Source organism: Lissotriton vulgaris, chromosome 8 (assembly GCF_964263255.1).
Source record: "Lissotriton vulgaris chromosome 8, aLisVul1.2, whole genome shotgun sequence".
NCBI classification, from domain to species: domain Eukaryota; kingdom Metazoa; phylum Chordata; class Amphibia; order Caudata; family Salamandridae; genus Lissotriton; species Lissotriton vulgaris.
In genome coordinates this window covers 88998016-89013020 of record NC_141696.1, presented here as the reverse complement: position 1 = coordinate 89013020, position 15005 = coordinate 88998016, and the positions used below count along the sequence as shown (strand labels likewise).

Genomic DNA, 15005 nt, shown 5'->3' with positions numbered 1-15005 from the left:
TTTTTTTTATCCAGGGTGAATAATATTGCTTGAGGAATCCATCAGAGGTGTCCACTGTTACTCCTGTTCCTACTAGCCAGGACAGTTACATATGATAAGTGGCCGATATACAAAAGATCCAAATAAAGTTCGGATAAAATCATTTTTATATGCGGATGATGCTCAGCGTACTCATACTGTAAGAAAGTGGGGTATTTTTTAGTGGGGTGGAAACCCTACTCAGGCAACAACCATAATACTTGTCAGAGTGAACCAGAAAAGTCATGAAATTGACCAGAGCTTAACCTTCTTGTTGCTTGGCACAAAAGTAGTCAGGCAAATTGTAAAGTATTTGTGCAGCATGCAAATAGTAATAAATTTCAAACACAGCACAAGAAAAATCCAGAACCAATTTAGAAAATAGGGAACATTTCAATTAATAAACTGAGAGTGAAATGAAAAACATCCAATCAGAGGTGCCAGGGATCTGCTATTTCAAAGTTTTAGGCATGTACAGCACCTTAAAGCACAATGCTCCACTTGCGGTCATCTGGTCATGCTAGTAAGGTGGAAATTCGCAAGTTCTGCCAAGCACAATGAAGTGTGGGCCAGATACAGGGACAAGGTGAGTCTAGCAGAAACATATACCTTCTCAAAGTCCATCACCAAGAATTCTGTTTGCAATGAAGGAGGCCTTGAGGAAAAGTGAGAGGGTTGTTAATGATCGTCGCTGTAGCACAAAGATCAGGCTGGATGGTGTGGACTGTTGTCACTGTAGCATGAAGAGCCAGTGAGGAGTCATGGACGGTCGTTGCTGGAGCCCTGCTTTGGCAGTAACTGTGAGTCGGTTGTTGCTGCAGCAGAAAATGCAGATCTTGTGTTGTCATTCATCGATGACAGTTGCTGAAGTCAGATGAGTTGGATCACTGGAGCTTCTCTATGGCCATTGTCACTAGCGGCAGAGTCTTGGCACACAATGGTCTGTTTGCAATTACAAAGCACCCACAATTTCAGGATTTATAGTTTTCTTGAAGAGGAGAGAATTCTAATGAACAAGAGTCCAGGACCTGGAGAGGCACATTTTGGGGATCATGGACTCACCGCCTCTCGTTCTACACCCCCACTCGCCAGCTCCGATCTGCCAACCGCGCCCTCGCAACCATCCCACGGATTCGCAGAACCACCACCGGAGGAATATCATTCTCCTACCTGGCAGCCAAGACATGGAAATCCCTCCCCGCACACCTACGAATGACCCAGGACCACCTCACCTTCAGGAAACATCTCAAGACCTGCAGTAGTAGTACCACCCCCCCCCCTCAGCGCCTTGAGACCCTCACGGGTGAGTAGCGCGCTCTATAAATGTTTTGATTGATTGATTGATTGACTCTAGCAGGGATCAGCAGGGCTCAGGCAGTTCCAGTCACTCAGGTAACCTGGGATGAAGGGAGCAGGCACTCTCTTCCTTCGCGGAGAGCAGGGCAGCCCTCAACCAGATGGGCAGTCCTCTGGGGAAGAAGGAAGGCCTCAAGCAGCAGGGCAATCCACTGGCAGCAGCAGAGAATTCTTCTGAGGAACAAGGAAGCATTCTGTATAATCCACACGTCAAGGAGAGTAAATTGGTGACAGCCTTTCAAGTGGGAATATTCTCTACACTACCCACACATCTGGTTGTGGAAAGTTCTTCCGTTTCCCTGTCAAAGCACAAGGAGGGCTGGTGTCAGGGTCCTTTGTGTGTGGGGGACGCTAGCCTTTTGAAGTGTATTTGAGTCAGGGCACAGCACCACCCCCAGCCATCCTGGCATGATGTACCATACTACATACACCCATGCCCCTTCGTATCACTGTCTGCAGGAATACACAAACCCTAACACTGGAACCACTCAGTAATGTAACCCAGGCAACTTTGTAAAAGTGACAATTTCAGAACAGTGACTTAAAATCCCATTTTACCACTTAGGAGAATTTAAAATTTCAATTAATTTGAATATAAACATAGCATCTCCACCCGCTCCCAATCCAAATGTATCACATATTAAATGTAATAAGGTCACCCTGTGTTCGTGAATGAGAGAAGTTGGTCTTGCAGCTGTGACAAAAAACTTAAACAAACATGACCTACTCTTTAAATACTGTTCACACTGCTCTTTGAGTCTTTAGGTCCTAACTTGGCCCGGCAAAATGCATATTTTGCCAGGTTGAAACTGCAGTTTAAATCTGCACTACAGGCTGCAGTGGAAGGCCTGAAACATGTTTTACAAGTCTACTTTAGTGGGCAACACAATGAGTGCTGCAAACCCATTAGTATCATTTATTTTCCAGGCCCTGGGTACAGGGAGTACCCGTTACTAGGGCTCCCAAGTAAATTAAATGTGCCTATTATATGCATGTCAATTTTGCCACATTTAAAGAAGAGACCACAAGAATTTAGCCTAAAGCCAACAAAAAATAATTCATCAAAACTGGAGGAGTGAATGAAAATGTTTGGGGGAATACCAGACCATGGATGTCAGGTTTAACACTTACTAATCCTGAATCTTTAATCCCAGCAGTGATACCTCTTATTCATTCATTTTCTCAGTTTTCCAGCTACAAAATAAGTTGAAGTAATTGTGAAGACCTGCCAATGTCCAGGTTCATCGTGAGAACCTGACAGGAGTGACCCGCATATAAGATGGATCTCAAGTTGCCTCAAGCACATTGGGGTTCTGATTAACAGAGGAATGGGGAAGGTGGTTGAAAATAACTGGTTCCCCTAAGTACTAAAATTAAAAAGGAATTTATGAGATAGACCCAGCTCAACCTGCTCCTACGAGATACTGTCAAGATGACTGTGGCATCCAGGTACAATTATATATTTAGCATGTTGGCATTACACTTTATCAGATCTTGACTAGTCCACATTGAATCAAATATTATGGCATACATCAGGGGGGAGGGCATTGTCAGTGACTGTGATTGCAAAAACTCTGTGCCAATACTGTTGTTTACATTTAGACATATCCCACATGTTTTGTGCTTGGTACTTACCCAGCAGACACATGTTGCCAAATTCTCCCACTGCCATTCACCGGGCAAGAGGTGACATGTGGAATACAAAGCTGTCATGGGTACAGCCTGGAAACACTGCATGCACATCAATGAATCTCCCACTGGTATCACAGACACCCTGCACATTGATGGAATGCCATTAGTGTATGTTGCAGATGACGTGTGCAATGCAGTGGGGTGGCTTAAGAGCCACATGGATATAATCAATTGCATCCAGAACACCTGGGAAGCAGGACATGAGGTAGAAATCCCGAGCTGTCCTTTGTATCCTGTCCAGTGCATGGGGCATTTGAATGTGGAGGTGGGTTCTCGTATTGATGCAGCTCAGTACCTGATGCAAGTAGAGTGACTGCCTTGCCTGAGAGAAACTCTCAAGGTCACTGGAGACCATTTGGAACGGGCTGGGATTGGCTGTTTGACTGCAGTGTTTCAGTTGGTGGGGGATGGTGGGGTGGAGAAGTGTGGCTCAATGGTTAGAGTGGCAGACCCTGATGCAGAGGTCTGGCCTGGACCAGGGTTCAATTCCTGCCTCAGGCGGGTCTTGGGCTAAATTTCCCCGGACCTGACAATTCTCGCCTCGGTGCCTATTCTAATCATGGGTCCCACGTTGCAACTCTGGGCAATAGCTTGCTTAATCTCCACAACGGCCCCAACAGCGCCAGGATGCCTGGCCTCACCTTGGGGGGCCCAGGAGTGGGCACTTCACTTGGAAAGGCCAGGAGGGGTTCCAGAGCGGTATGTGTACAGCGCCGTGATACCCCTTGGGGTGATTGTGCTCTATATAAGCACTACAACATTTACATTTACATTTACATGGTAAGCACTTGCACAGGTCTTTAGCATTGAAGACAATGACGAGTGCAAAGATTCTGGCCTGAGTGCGTAGATCTCAGCTGGGATGCAGGGATTCCGGCCAGGGTGCAGAGATTCCAGCCTGACTGAGGAGATTCTGGCCCGAGTGTGGACGTAAAGATATGAGTTGGAAATTACTTTTGTGAATACCAAAAGTAGTAAGTGACTTCTGTGAACATCAAAAGTCATAAAATTAGATTACCTTTGTGAATTGGCCCTTCAGTCCCTATATTATGAAGTTGTATTGATCTAAGGCACAGTCCAACTATATTCATAGAAACCGTGTAACACATCAACTACGGCATAGTTTTCACAGCAACTTAGTCTCGGACCCAATAGGTCTACCAACTTCCCTTATTTAGGCATGCCTCAAGTGGTTGGGGCATCACTGAGAAGCAGTGTGTGTCAGGGCTGTATGGGGTCCTAATCACAGGTGTGTTCTCTAATCCTGCAAAACATACTTCCATTTTGCACTGGCAAATCCTACTGCACAAGGTATACTCCCCAAAAGACTGGTCAATCCTAATGCAGGATCATAACAATCGGGTCAGAGAATCGAAACTCAAATGTATATACTTCAAAATCTTGCACAACTGATGCTAGACCCCTGTAGGATGCACTGCACCAAGCTCCATGCCCACTCCAAACGCTGACAAGGACCAACTTGACTTTGTGAACATTTTGTGGAACTGTTCAACAGCCAGACCTTACTGGCCAAACACATTGGATCGTATAAGCAAAGACAATGTACACCGGAAATCAATCTTGCCTTCCTGAAGACGATTCCCATACTGTTCACTTGAGTGTGCACAGATACAGATGGACAGGCATGTGGTTAGCTACAGTCATTGATTGATGCCAGACTACATCACCCACAGTGAACATATGGTTTTTTAAACTGTAGTGCATTGCTGACTGTGAGAGCATTGTACCCAAGCTTAATAGCAAACTTGAGATGTATGCCAATATTTGGGGCCTATTTATTTCCCAACAAGAAATAACTGTCAATCCCTGATCCCCTGCTGCACCACATCCCATCAGACAAAACCTATTTATTGGACACAACTGAGGAGGGGGGAGTCTAGATTTATTGTTTGCAATAAACTGCCTATGATATGCAGCCTATTGAAGACAACTCAGACAAGGGCTCTACACATCCTTCTTGAGACTACCCTATCTAAAAGACGATTCACTATCTGAAGCATATGTGGGTAGCTATGGGGCTGTTTAACCACTAAGATGACATTATATATCTACTGGAAATGGACCTATTGTGATATTCGTAAATGTTTATAAAAAAATAATCCAGTGTTAACATAACGGTTACAAGAAGGGAACTGTATGAAGAAATTATACAAAGTGTTATAGGAATTTTACCCAAGAGAGACCTTTATGAAAATCTTGCATTTTTTTCCAAAATGTATTTTCTGAATCAAATGTAGTGTGGAAATAGATGAAGAAACATACAGCTGAAGTATAAAAAAGAATTTCAGCACATGTATTTTTGTAGAGTTAATTGTAGGGCATTTTGTGAGATTCCCAAAAGGCTTCATAAGGGTGTTCATTCCACAGAATCTAACGAGGCCTGCAGAGTCACTTAGGTTTACATGAGATAAGAGCATGGGAACTCACAAACTTTCTGTCGGGCCAAAATTGCAGTGTGGTTTGTGGCTGAGGATCGCACCGGTAGGGGTGGGGTCAGTGGGAGGGTGGTGGGGTCAGCGTGGGGGCGGGGCTAGAGTAAAAAAATATCAAACCTGTTTCAAAACATTAGACAATGCTGTATTTCAAAAGCAGATGTAACTACAAAGAGCACATTTTGATAATACATTTTTATCAGCAGACAATAGCGATCTTAAGAGGCATTGCATAGCTTCGTACACACTTTGACCCTAATTCCATTACAGTCTCTCTCTCTCTCTCTGTCAGTCAGTCTCTCTCTCTGTCAATCAGTCTCTCTCTCTCTCTTTGTCAGTCAGTCTCTCTCTCTCTCTCTCTCTCTGTTATGTTATGTCATGTTATTTTATTTTATAAAGTGCACAGATACTCAAGAGGGTCCCGGCGTGAAACCAAGAGGAGTGGAAGGCTGGCATTAGACAAAAAAATACGTTTTCAGGTTCTTCATAAAAAACCAACCGATCCTGAATGTTCGGTAACGAAAAGGGAAGGGCGTTCCATGCCACTGCAGCTTTCCAGGCGAGAGAGCTGCCACCGAGCCTCTAGTATTTAAAGCGAGGAACCTGGGCTAGACATTGGGATGTAGAACGCAATTGTCTCAAAGGGGCATAACAGGAGAAGCGTTTTTGCAGGTATGTAGGGCCGTGGCCATAGAGAGCACGATGGGCAATAACTAAAGATTGGAATTTGACCTGTTCGGCCACTGAAAGCCACTGCAGTGAGCGTAGGTGATGTCTCACACTATTTCTGGAGGGATTGTCAAGAAGAAGTCTGGCTGCCACATTTTGGACCACCTGGAGCTTCTTCAACAGATAGCCAGGGATGCCAGCATAAAGAGCATTGGCATAATAAAGCTGAGACAGGATGAGAGCACAGATGACTGTTTATTTCGCCGCCCTGGGAAGAAGAGGAAGAAACTTCCTTAGGGTTTTAAGAAGACTGAAACATTTGCCAGCAAGCTACTTGACCTGATTAGGGAAGGAAAGGTTCTCTTCAAACCACACCCCCAGGTTCTTAGCGGGCTTCTCTGTTGATGTCAGTCAGTTTCGCTCTCTGTCAGTCAGTCTCTCTCTGCCAGTCAGTCAGTCTCTCTTAGTCAGTCTTTTTAAGTCAGTCAGTCTCTCTGTCAGTCTCTCTCTCTCTCTCTCTCTCTCTCTCTCTCTCTGTCAGTCTCTCTCTCTGTCAGTCAGTCTATCTGTCAGTCAGTTAGTCTCTCTCTGTCAGTCACAGTCACTCTCTCTTTCTCAGTCAGTCATTTTTTGTCAGTCAGTCTCTCTCTCTTTCTGTCAGTCAGTCTCTCTCAGTCAGTCAGTCTCTCTCCGTCAGTCAGTCTCTCTCTCTCTGTCAGTCATTCAGTCTCTCAGTCAGTCAGTCTCCCTGTCAGATAGTCTCCCTCTCTCTGTCAGTCTCTCTCTTAGTCACTCTCTGTCAGTCTCTCTCTCTGTCGGTCAGTCTCTGTCAGTCAGTCTCTCTCTCAGTTATCCAGTCAGTCAGTCTCTCTCTCTCTCTCTCTCTGTCAGTCTCTCTGTCAATCAGTATCTCTCTCTCTCTGTAAGTCTCACTCTCAGTAAGTCACTCTGTCAGTCAGCCAGTCTCTCACTCAGTCAGTCTCTCTCTCTTAGTCAGTCATTCAGTCTCTCTCTCTCGCTCTGTCAGTCACATAGTCTCACAGTCCGTCAGTCTCCTAGTCTGTCAGTCTCTCAGCCAGTCAGTCAGTCTCTCTCTGTCAGTCTAAGTCAGTCTCTCTTTCTCAGTCAGTCTCTCTCTTTCTGTCAGTCAGTCTCTCTCTCTATGTCACTTAGTCTCTCTCCGTCAGTCAGTCTCTCTTCCTGTCAGTCTCTCTCTGTCAGTCTCAGTTCTCTCTCAGTAGTCAGTCTCTGTCAGTCAGTATCTCTCTCAGTCAGTTTCTCTCTTTCTTACTGGTCAGTATCTCTCTGAGTCAGTCTCTCTTTCTCTCAGTCAGATTCTCTCTCTCTATCTGTCTCTCTGAGTCAGTCAGTCTCTCTGTCAGTCCTCTCGGTCAGTAAGTCTCTCTCTGTCTGTCTCTCTAAGTCTCTCTCTCTCTCTGTCAGTCTCTTTCTCTCTCTCTCAGTCTACCGCTCTCTCAGTCCGTCAGTCAGTTAATCTCCCTCTCTCAGTCAGTCAGTCTCTCTCTACCTCAGTCAGTCTCTCTCTCAGTCAGTCAGTCTCTCTCTCAGCCAGTCATTCTCTCTCTCAGCCAGTCAGTCTCGCTTAGTCAGTCAGTCTCTCTCAGTCAGTCAGTCTCTCTCAGTCAGTCAGTCTCTCTCTCTCTGTCAGTCAGTCTCTCTCTCTCAGTCAGTCAGTTACTTTCTCAGTGAGTCAGTCTCTCTCTTAGTCAATCTCTCTCTCTCTGTCAGTCTCTCTCTGTCAGTCTTCTAGCTAGTCAGTATCTCAGTCTTTCAGTCAGTCAGTCAGTCTCTCTCTCCACTCTCTCTCTTTCCACTTTCTCTCCACTGTCGTTCTCTCTCCACACTCTCTCTCGACTCCCTCTCTCTCTCCACTTTCTCTCTATTTCTCCACTTTCTCTCTCTCTCTCTCTCTTTTTCTCTCGGGGGGGGGGGGGGATCGGTACATTACCTGCAAGTTTTGCGGCCACCAAGGAAGGCCTGTCAGGCCGCTGGCGGCCCGCGGACCGTACTATGAGTACCACAGGATTAGAGTATCAAAACAAAAGCAGGGGATAAAGGAGAGAATACTGTTACACAAACTCGGAAGTATGCAGAAGGGATGGGTCAAAATATCTTTATCACCCCTCAGTATTTCTATCTAGAAACCTGCAGCAGTTTGAGGTGTAGCATGGGTGTTCAAACAAGAGGACAGTTATTGAAGAAATACATTTCTGATATTTGTGTATCCAGACAGGAATGATGGCTCCAGAACAGTTGTCCAATAATCAGAGGGGCGTCATATCATCAGTCAACACCACTGGATTCACACCTTCATCCCTCATCCTGATGGGCATCCCTGGATTGGAAGATTTTCACATCTGGTTTGCTGCCCCACTGAGCATCATGTACATTGCCACTTTCCTTGGAAACGGTGTTCTTCTGCTGGCTATAATGACAGTGGTGTCTCTCCACAAGCCCATGTACATGTTCATTTCCCAGTTGGCTCTATCAGATCTAGTTATATCCTCTTCCTTTCTTCCTAAAATGCTTGGCTTATTTTGGTTTAATGATGGAGAAATTGGTTTTGGTGCTTGCCTTACTCAGATGTTCTTCCTGGCATGCTTTCTATCAATAGAATCCTCCATATATTCAGCCATGGCCTTTGATCGATATATTGCTGTGTGCAACCCCCTTCGGTACTACAGTATTGTAACAAACACACTTATTGGAAAAATAGCATCAGCGTGCTTGGTTCGCGCCGTCTTGTTGTTCTTTCCTATTCCCCTACAAATCCTGAGACTGCCATTCTGTAGCAGGTACATTGCACATACGTTCTGCCAGAACATGGCGGTGGCACAGCTTTCTTGTGGGGACATCACTTTCAATAATGTGTACGCTTTGATAATACCCGTTTTAATTGTTACAATGGATGTTTTATCCATTGCATTGTCTTATAGTCTGATTCTCAGGACTGTCTTGATTCTTCCACACAGCGACCGTTTCAAGACCTTCAGCACCTGCAGCGCGCATGTCTGCTCCATGTCTGCATTCTACCTGCCTGCATTCTTTTCTGTAGTGATGAACAAATTTGACCACCATATTCCTCCTTTTGTACTTGTCATTTCTGCAAACTCTTGCTCCATTTTGCCCCCCTTGATGAATCCTTTCATTTTTGGAGTAACACTGAAGGCAGTGAAGGAAGGAGTGAGTGAACTTCTTCAAAAGAAAATATTCAAGCCTAGTCTTACCATAACAGTAAAACTAAATTAGAAACAAATGTTGTTTCTGTATGAATCTAGGGCTATGTACTGTGGGAGCAAACCCAAATTATCACCTAAACCCAATATTTGGTCACCCTGATTATTACTCAAATAATTTGACTGCAGCGTCTGTAGTTGATCCAGCTGTTAGAGACTATACTCTTCATCAGAAAAACTAAATTTAGCAGAGTTAAATAGAATAAAACATTGGAAGAACAGAATGCAAAAGTACAGATAAAAATGCATAATCATAAAACTTAGTAAGCCCTAGTCAAGCAAAATCCATGCAAAACTCTTAAAGTGTCAAACTCATAAAGAGTACTGACAGCATTCCAATAGCACATCTAAGACAAAAGAGAACAAAGTCCTAAGAAAAAATTAAACATCACTCAGCAAGAAGCCGGATAAGTAACTTACAGGGAAAATAATATGATTGACTCCAAAAACCAGAAATGTAGAGCTTTTGTAGACAAGTCACACAAATTAACCCCTTGGGCGCGGCCGCAATTCTGCGCCTGTGCGGCGTTTTAATGAGTGGACGGGATCATGACGGCCCCCAGCCGTCATCAGCACACGCCCACCGTGATGCATGACGGACGGGGGCCGTCATCAGCATGGAAGGGGTTAAGCATGGTATGATCATGGTTAGAGTTGCATTGGAAATCAGAAACAACAACGTAATGTTCTAAATCTTTAGCACCAACCCAATGCTCAAGGTTAGAGACATCTCCTTCAGCTTCCTCCGGAGATGTATAACACAAAATGACAAATTTCTTAAACAATGGATCACGTCTAAAGCAGCACTTCTAGCGGAGGTCCTTGAAAATTATACTTTGGGTGCATGATTGGGTCTGTAATTCACAATGTAGTCTTTCTAAAAATGCTGAACATTAATAATACATTGTTCTGATTCACTCGCTGCTCCACAAAAAAAAGAGGAGAGATGGTTTGCAGCGAGTCACTGATTGTAAGAGGAAATGAGCAGGAGTAAGTTGAGTAGAACACCAGAAACTGCATCCATTAAAAAAATAAATACTTCTGACATGAAAATGTGTCATTAATATGCATAGCATTTTTTACACTACTGACTGACAATGGACACCAATTTCAAGTGCTACATAATTCGTTTAAAAATGATCATTGCCAAAAATACTTTTTTTTAATAAAGTTTTTTATTTGCATTTGTAAATATTCAACATATGTTGCATGATTTAAACAACTGCATATTTAGAAACAAAGTCATCCTGCAATAGGGATAACACATTATATAGGGGGAACCGATATATATGAGTATAGATCCAGAGAGCAAGCCCAGTGGCAGCTCTAGCAAACCCTATGTTCAGCGGGTTACCCCCAACAATTGTCTGACATATAACTGCTACCTTCAATCAGTTAACATAAGTTCTCAATATAGGTCCTACCACAATTTGTTCACAAGCAATTACAGGTGAGGGTTTTCATCAACAGCCCTGAATTTCAATAGAACTTGCACGCGTACCGCAATGCTACATCAGTCATTTACCTACACATCTAATTAAAAAGAAAAAGAAAAAGAAAAACAGAATGTAAACAATAACAGAATAGGTGAGTTGTGTGCAGAGGGGCAAATCATTTCGCAGTTAGCTTAGCATGTGTTGAGGGGAATTGTGCCAGAGTGGGTCCTCACACATGTACTGGGAGGGTGAAGGTGGGGAGCCCCCAATTATCAGCAAACTCTGTGAGTGGTAGTGGTAAGTTACTATCATTTGTATTCCTTCAGTCGAACACCCATCTGGCGAGCACCCAGCACCATGGAGGGGCTCAAGGAGGCCCTCAGGTTATGTATCGGCAGATCGGGGTCCATGCCCTGAGTCGAAGTCTGTCCCATGTCACTCACACTCCGCTGGATTTTCCCAGCTCGTCATCGCCTCCCCCCATTGCCCGTCTATTGGATGCTTCCTCATGCCTTTAGACTCCTCCCAGCTAAGTGCCCTACGTTTTGCCCCTGCCCACATAATGACGTCCCTATTCTAGGCCTCAAATTGGGGTCCTCATAGGGATTTCCATTCCATTGCAATTCGACATTTGGTCAAACCCAGATCCAGTTTTATCACCATGTTCCCAACGTTACGCTTTGGTGGTCTGGGGAAGAGACCTAGTAAACAAGTCTGTGCTGTGGAAGGCAATGTTCTGCCCAGAACCTCTCTGAGCTTACCAAGTATAGCCTCCCAAAAAGGCTGCAAGCTTTGATATTCCCAGGTCATGTGTCCGAAATCCGCATCTGGGTACATGCATCTCGGGCAGTGACAGACCTCGCCCCTATAAGTCACATTAAGGCAGTGCTGTGTCATGTGTGTGTAGTTGAATTGTATATACTTTAGGCGTGTATTGCGAGAAATCGACTTAGGGTTATGGAGCTAGTGAGCATTTTGAACGCGAGGACGCGAGGACGCCATTCTCATCTGCACGGCTGGCCACGGGCTGTCTCTTTGTGGACCCGAGGTTGGGTGAAGCTGTTGCCTGGCCAGGAGTCCTGGGGCCTGGGGGCTGCCACAACCCGGTTATATGTCGTTACCATGAATTCCGTTGCAACGCATGCCTTTTCCACGCATGCGTTACCACGGAATTTGTTTTCCCCTCATCATCTTTACCACGTCGTTCTTACGTCGTAAAGAGGAAGCGGAAGTTTATTCCGCTTCTTCTCTATCGACGCTGATTTCTTCGGCAAGGCTGGATCGTTTTTTTATGGGGGGGGAGACCCACCCAGCCCCCCTTTTTATTCCTACGCTTTTTTTTTCTTTGTGGTAAAGACGATCATTGAAGGCATATGCGTTGAAAAGACGTTTACTTGGTAAGTGCCTCGTTGTAAACGTTACGCGTGGTAATGCCTTCGTTGTTAATGATGTTTCCCCCACAACCCCTGTACCGCTGCGCCCACTTAACGTCTGCCGTGCCACCACCGCACCGCACCCCACGCATTTGGCGGGTGCGGCTCTGCGGCTCTGAGGCTTTGCGGTTCTGCGGTACCAACGAGTGGCGAGTGTGGAATACGGGCGGTGCGTGTTGCAGCTGCCAATAAAAGTTAATCAAGTCGGGTTTTGGAGCGGTGAACTCGGAGCTGTGACCTGGGTGCGGGTAGCAGGTCTAGCAGGTCTACGATACCACATATTTAAAAGGACCTTGGTGCAGGCGACCTGGGTGTGGGTGCGGGTAGCAGGTCTAGCAGGTCTACGATTCCGCATATTCAAAAGGACGCCTGAAAGGGGTTTAAAAAACGGACAGGATGGTGCAGCGGTTCCTAAGAAAGAGCGCTAAGGAGTGCTAAGGAGGATTGCCATTTGCATTGCTGAAGGACCCCCAGCAAAAGCTTACTTTCTTTCTTTCTTTGCTTACTTTTGCTCATTTTCCAAACTTGCTGGAGCTTGCTGTATCTTGCTGGACAAACGACAAACGGCAAAAAAACGGAAAAAACGGAAAAACAACAGTAAAAGGAACTGGTATTGCGACGACAGAGCCAGTGAGCCTACTTCCCTTGCCTGGTGCTCTCCTCCTCCTCAACAGTCACAACTCAGTGAGTACAATTGGAGTGACTGTGATTTGTGACTTAGGGTAACAAAGACCCTATGCCATTCTGCATCTGTAAGAACTCTGCCCCCAATCTTATCCCACTTCAACCGCAGCTCGCCCAGGGGACCGACCGATGCCGATTGCAGAGCAACATAGAACCATCTCACTAGGTGCCTCGCAGTCCCAAGCGTAAATAGAGCATGCAATACTGGGTGGGTCTCCGGCTCATCTCACCCCTTGTTCCATAACTGTGCAAATGTGCATACCAGGGCCTCATAACGCAGAAACTGGCCCGGAGGAAGGCAGCAGTCCTCCACCAGGTGGAGAAACGGGAGTAGGGTCTTATTCAGGTAGCAATCCCTGACGCTGTCTAACCCCATTTCCGTCCAGCCGGCCAATTGCTCGCTCGTGAATGTAGTCTGGGGTTGGCCATGTGGCAGACCTACAAGTGGCATCACGGGAGTATACTTTGGAAGTCACCTCTCCCTGCCCTGGCATTGTCCCTTGGCGTGAAAAGATGTGCGCTTTAACAAAGAGCAATATGGGGTAGATGTTTTTGGCAATAGTAATTTCGCCATCACTAGACTAGGATGAGATTCCAGGTGCGACAGAAATGTTCCATCCTTATTCACACCTGCCAAAAATTCTTTTTCACACAACATTTGCACATTTTGCTAATCTTGAAAATGCTACAACAGTACGAAACCATTTTGTGATTGCAAACTCTATGATTCGCCCAACCACTCAATACCGACCACAAAATGATTTTTACTTAAATGTGAAACACATTTTAAGAGATAGAAAAGTTTTTGGGACTTGTAAAATGGGTTTTGCAACCCTTACCACATTGCAATTTGGAAGGGGCATCAAAGAGGGGTAACTTCCAAATTATGATTCTGTATGCAAGGAATCAATGGTTTGAGAACACAATTCCAGCTGCAAACAATTGCACAGCTCCCAAAACCTCAAATGAGGTGGTAACTGTTTGCAAAAGTGGAAAGGATCTCCTTGGGATGCCTTTCCTTTGAAATTTGTTTTGGCAGCCTCAGGGGGATAGATGACCCTTGCCTACTCCCGCTCATAGATTCCTAAATAGAAAGGTTTTGTTTTAAAAGCAGCACTGTTTCTTTTGAGGGATGTAGGTTGCTTTTAAAAAATAAAAAATGCAAGCACAGGGATGGTGGTCTCCTGCAGTATGCAGGCAACCATCTCAGTGTTTGTATCCAATCCCAGGGATTCACAAATTGCGACATGTCTAAATAATATTTATTAAGCAGGTTGTTCTGATACTCTCTGCAGATTGGAATTTTGTGACTCAAATTCATTCTCAAATATTGACCTCTGTTTGCAAGTTGACTATTTCTACAGTTGGCCCCTAGATCCTGAGACATGTGCAAATTGTGTTCAAACTTGGGCTTTTCTCTTAGGCAATACTCCCTGATATGGCTTGGAGGAATTTGCAAAGGGAAAAAAGGTCATGAAAGAGGAACTGTGAGAAGTTGGCCTGGTATATAATGCTCACTAATTCTTAGTGATCACTTTGTACCATGCCAAGCAACCCTTATGATGATGGTTGTAATTCAACCTTGTAGACCAGTTATCCTAGTGGTAACGTGGACAAAGCAGTCTTAGGCTAAACTCTGAAAGGCATGTGAAGCCAGCTGTTATACCATACACAACCCCCTTGAATACCAAATGAAAGGGACACCACACAGATATATATTGAAAATATATATTGATTTATTAACTATAAAATCCCCTGGACTCTTTATGAGCACAGAAGCACAAGCGTTAAATCACAAGACAGTTTAAAATACACAAAAGTTGCACAATATGGATGAGCCCTAGGGGCCACCTAAACCATATACTAAGAAAGTGGTATAAGAGATACCAATAGGAAAGGGAACAGGCCTAGGGCCTTGGGAATCGCTGGAGCTATTCGAGACTGGCAATGACTAAGTCGGGAAAGGCCCACGGGACTCGGGTGCAGTGTTCAAAGTGCACGCACTTT

General features: G+C 44.9%; 1 protein-coding gene across 1 annotated transcript; it reads left to right on the top strand.

The window, feature by feature from the left end:
• The first annotated feature begins 8447 nt into the window (after positions 1 to 8447).
• Positions 8448 to 9458, top strand: LOC147693464 (olfactory receptor 52K2-like). Its single transcript, XM_086936001.1, has one exon. The coding sequence runs from the start codon at positions 8448 to 8450 to the stop codon at positions 9456 to 9458; it is 1011 nt and encodes a 336-aa protein (XP_086792127.1).
• The last annotated feature ends 5547 nt before the right edge of the window (positions 9459 to 15005 follow it).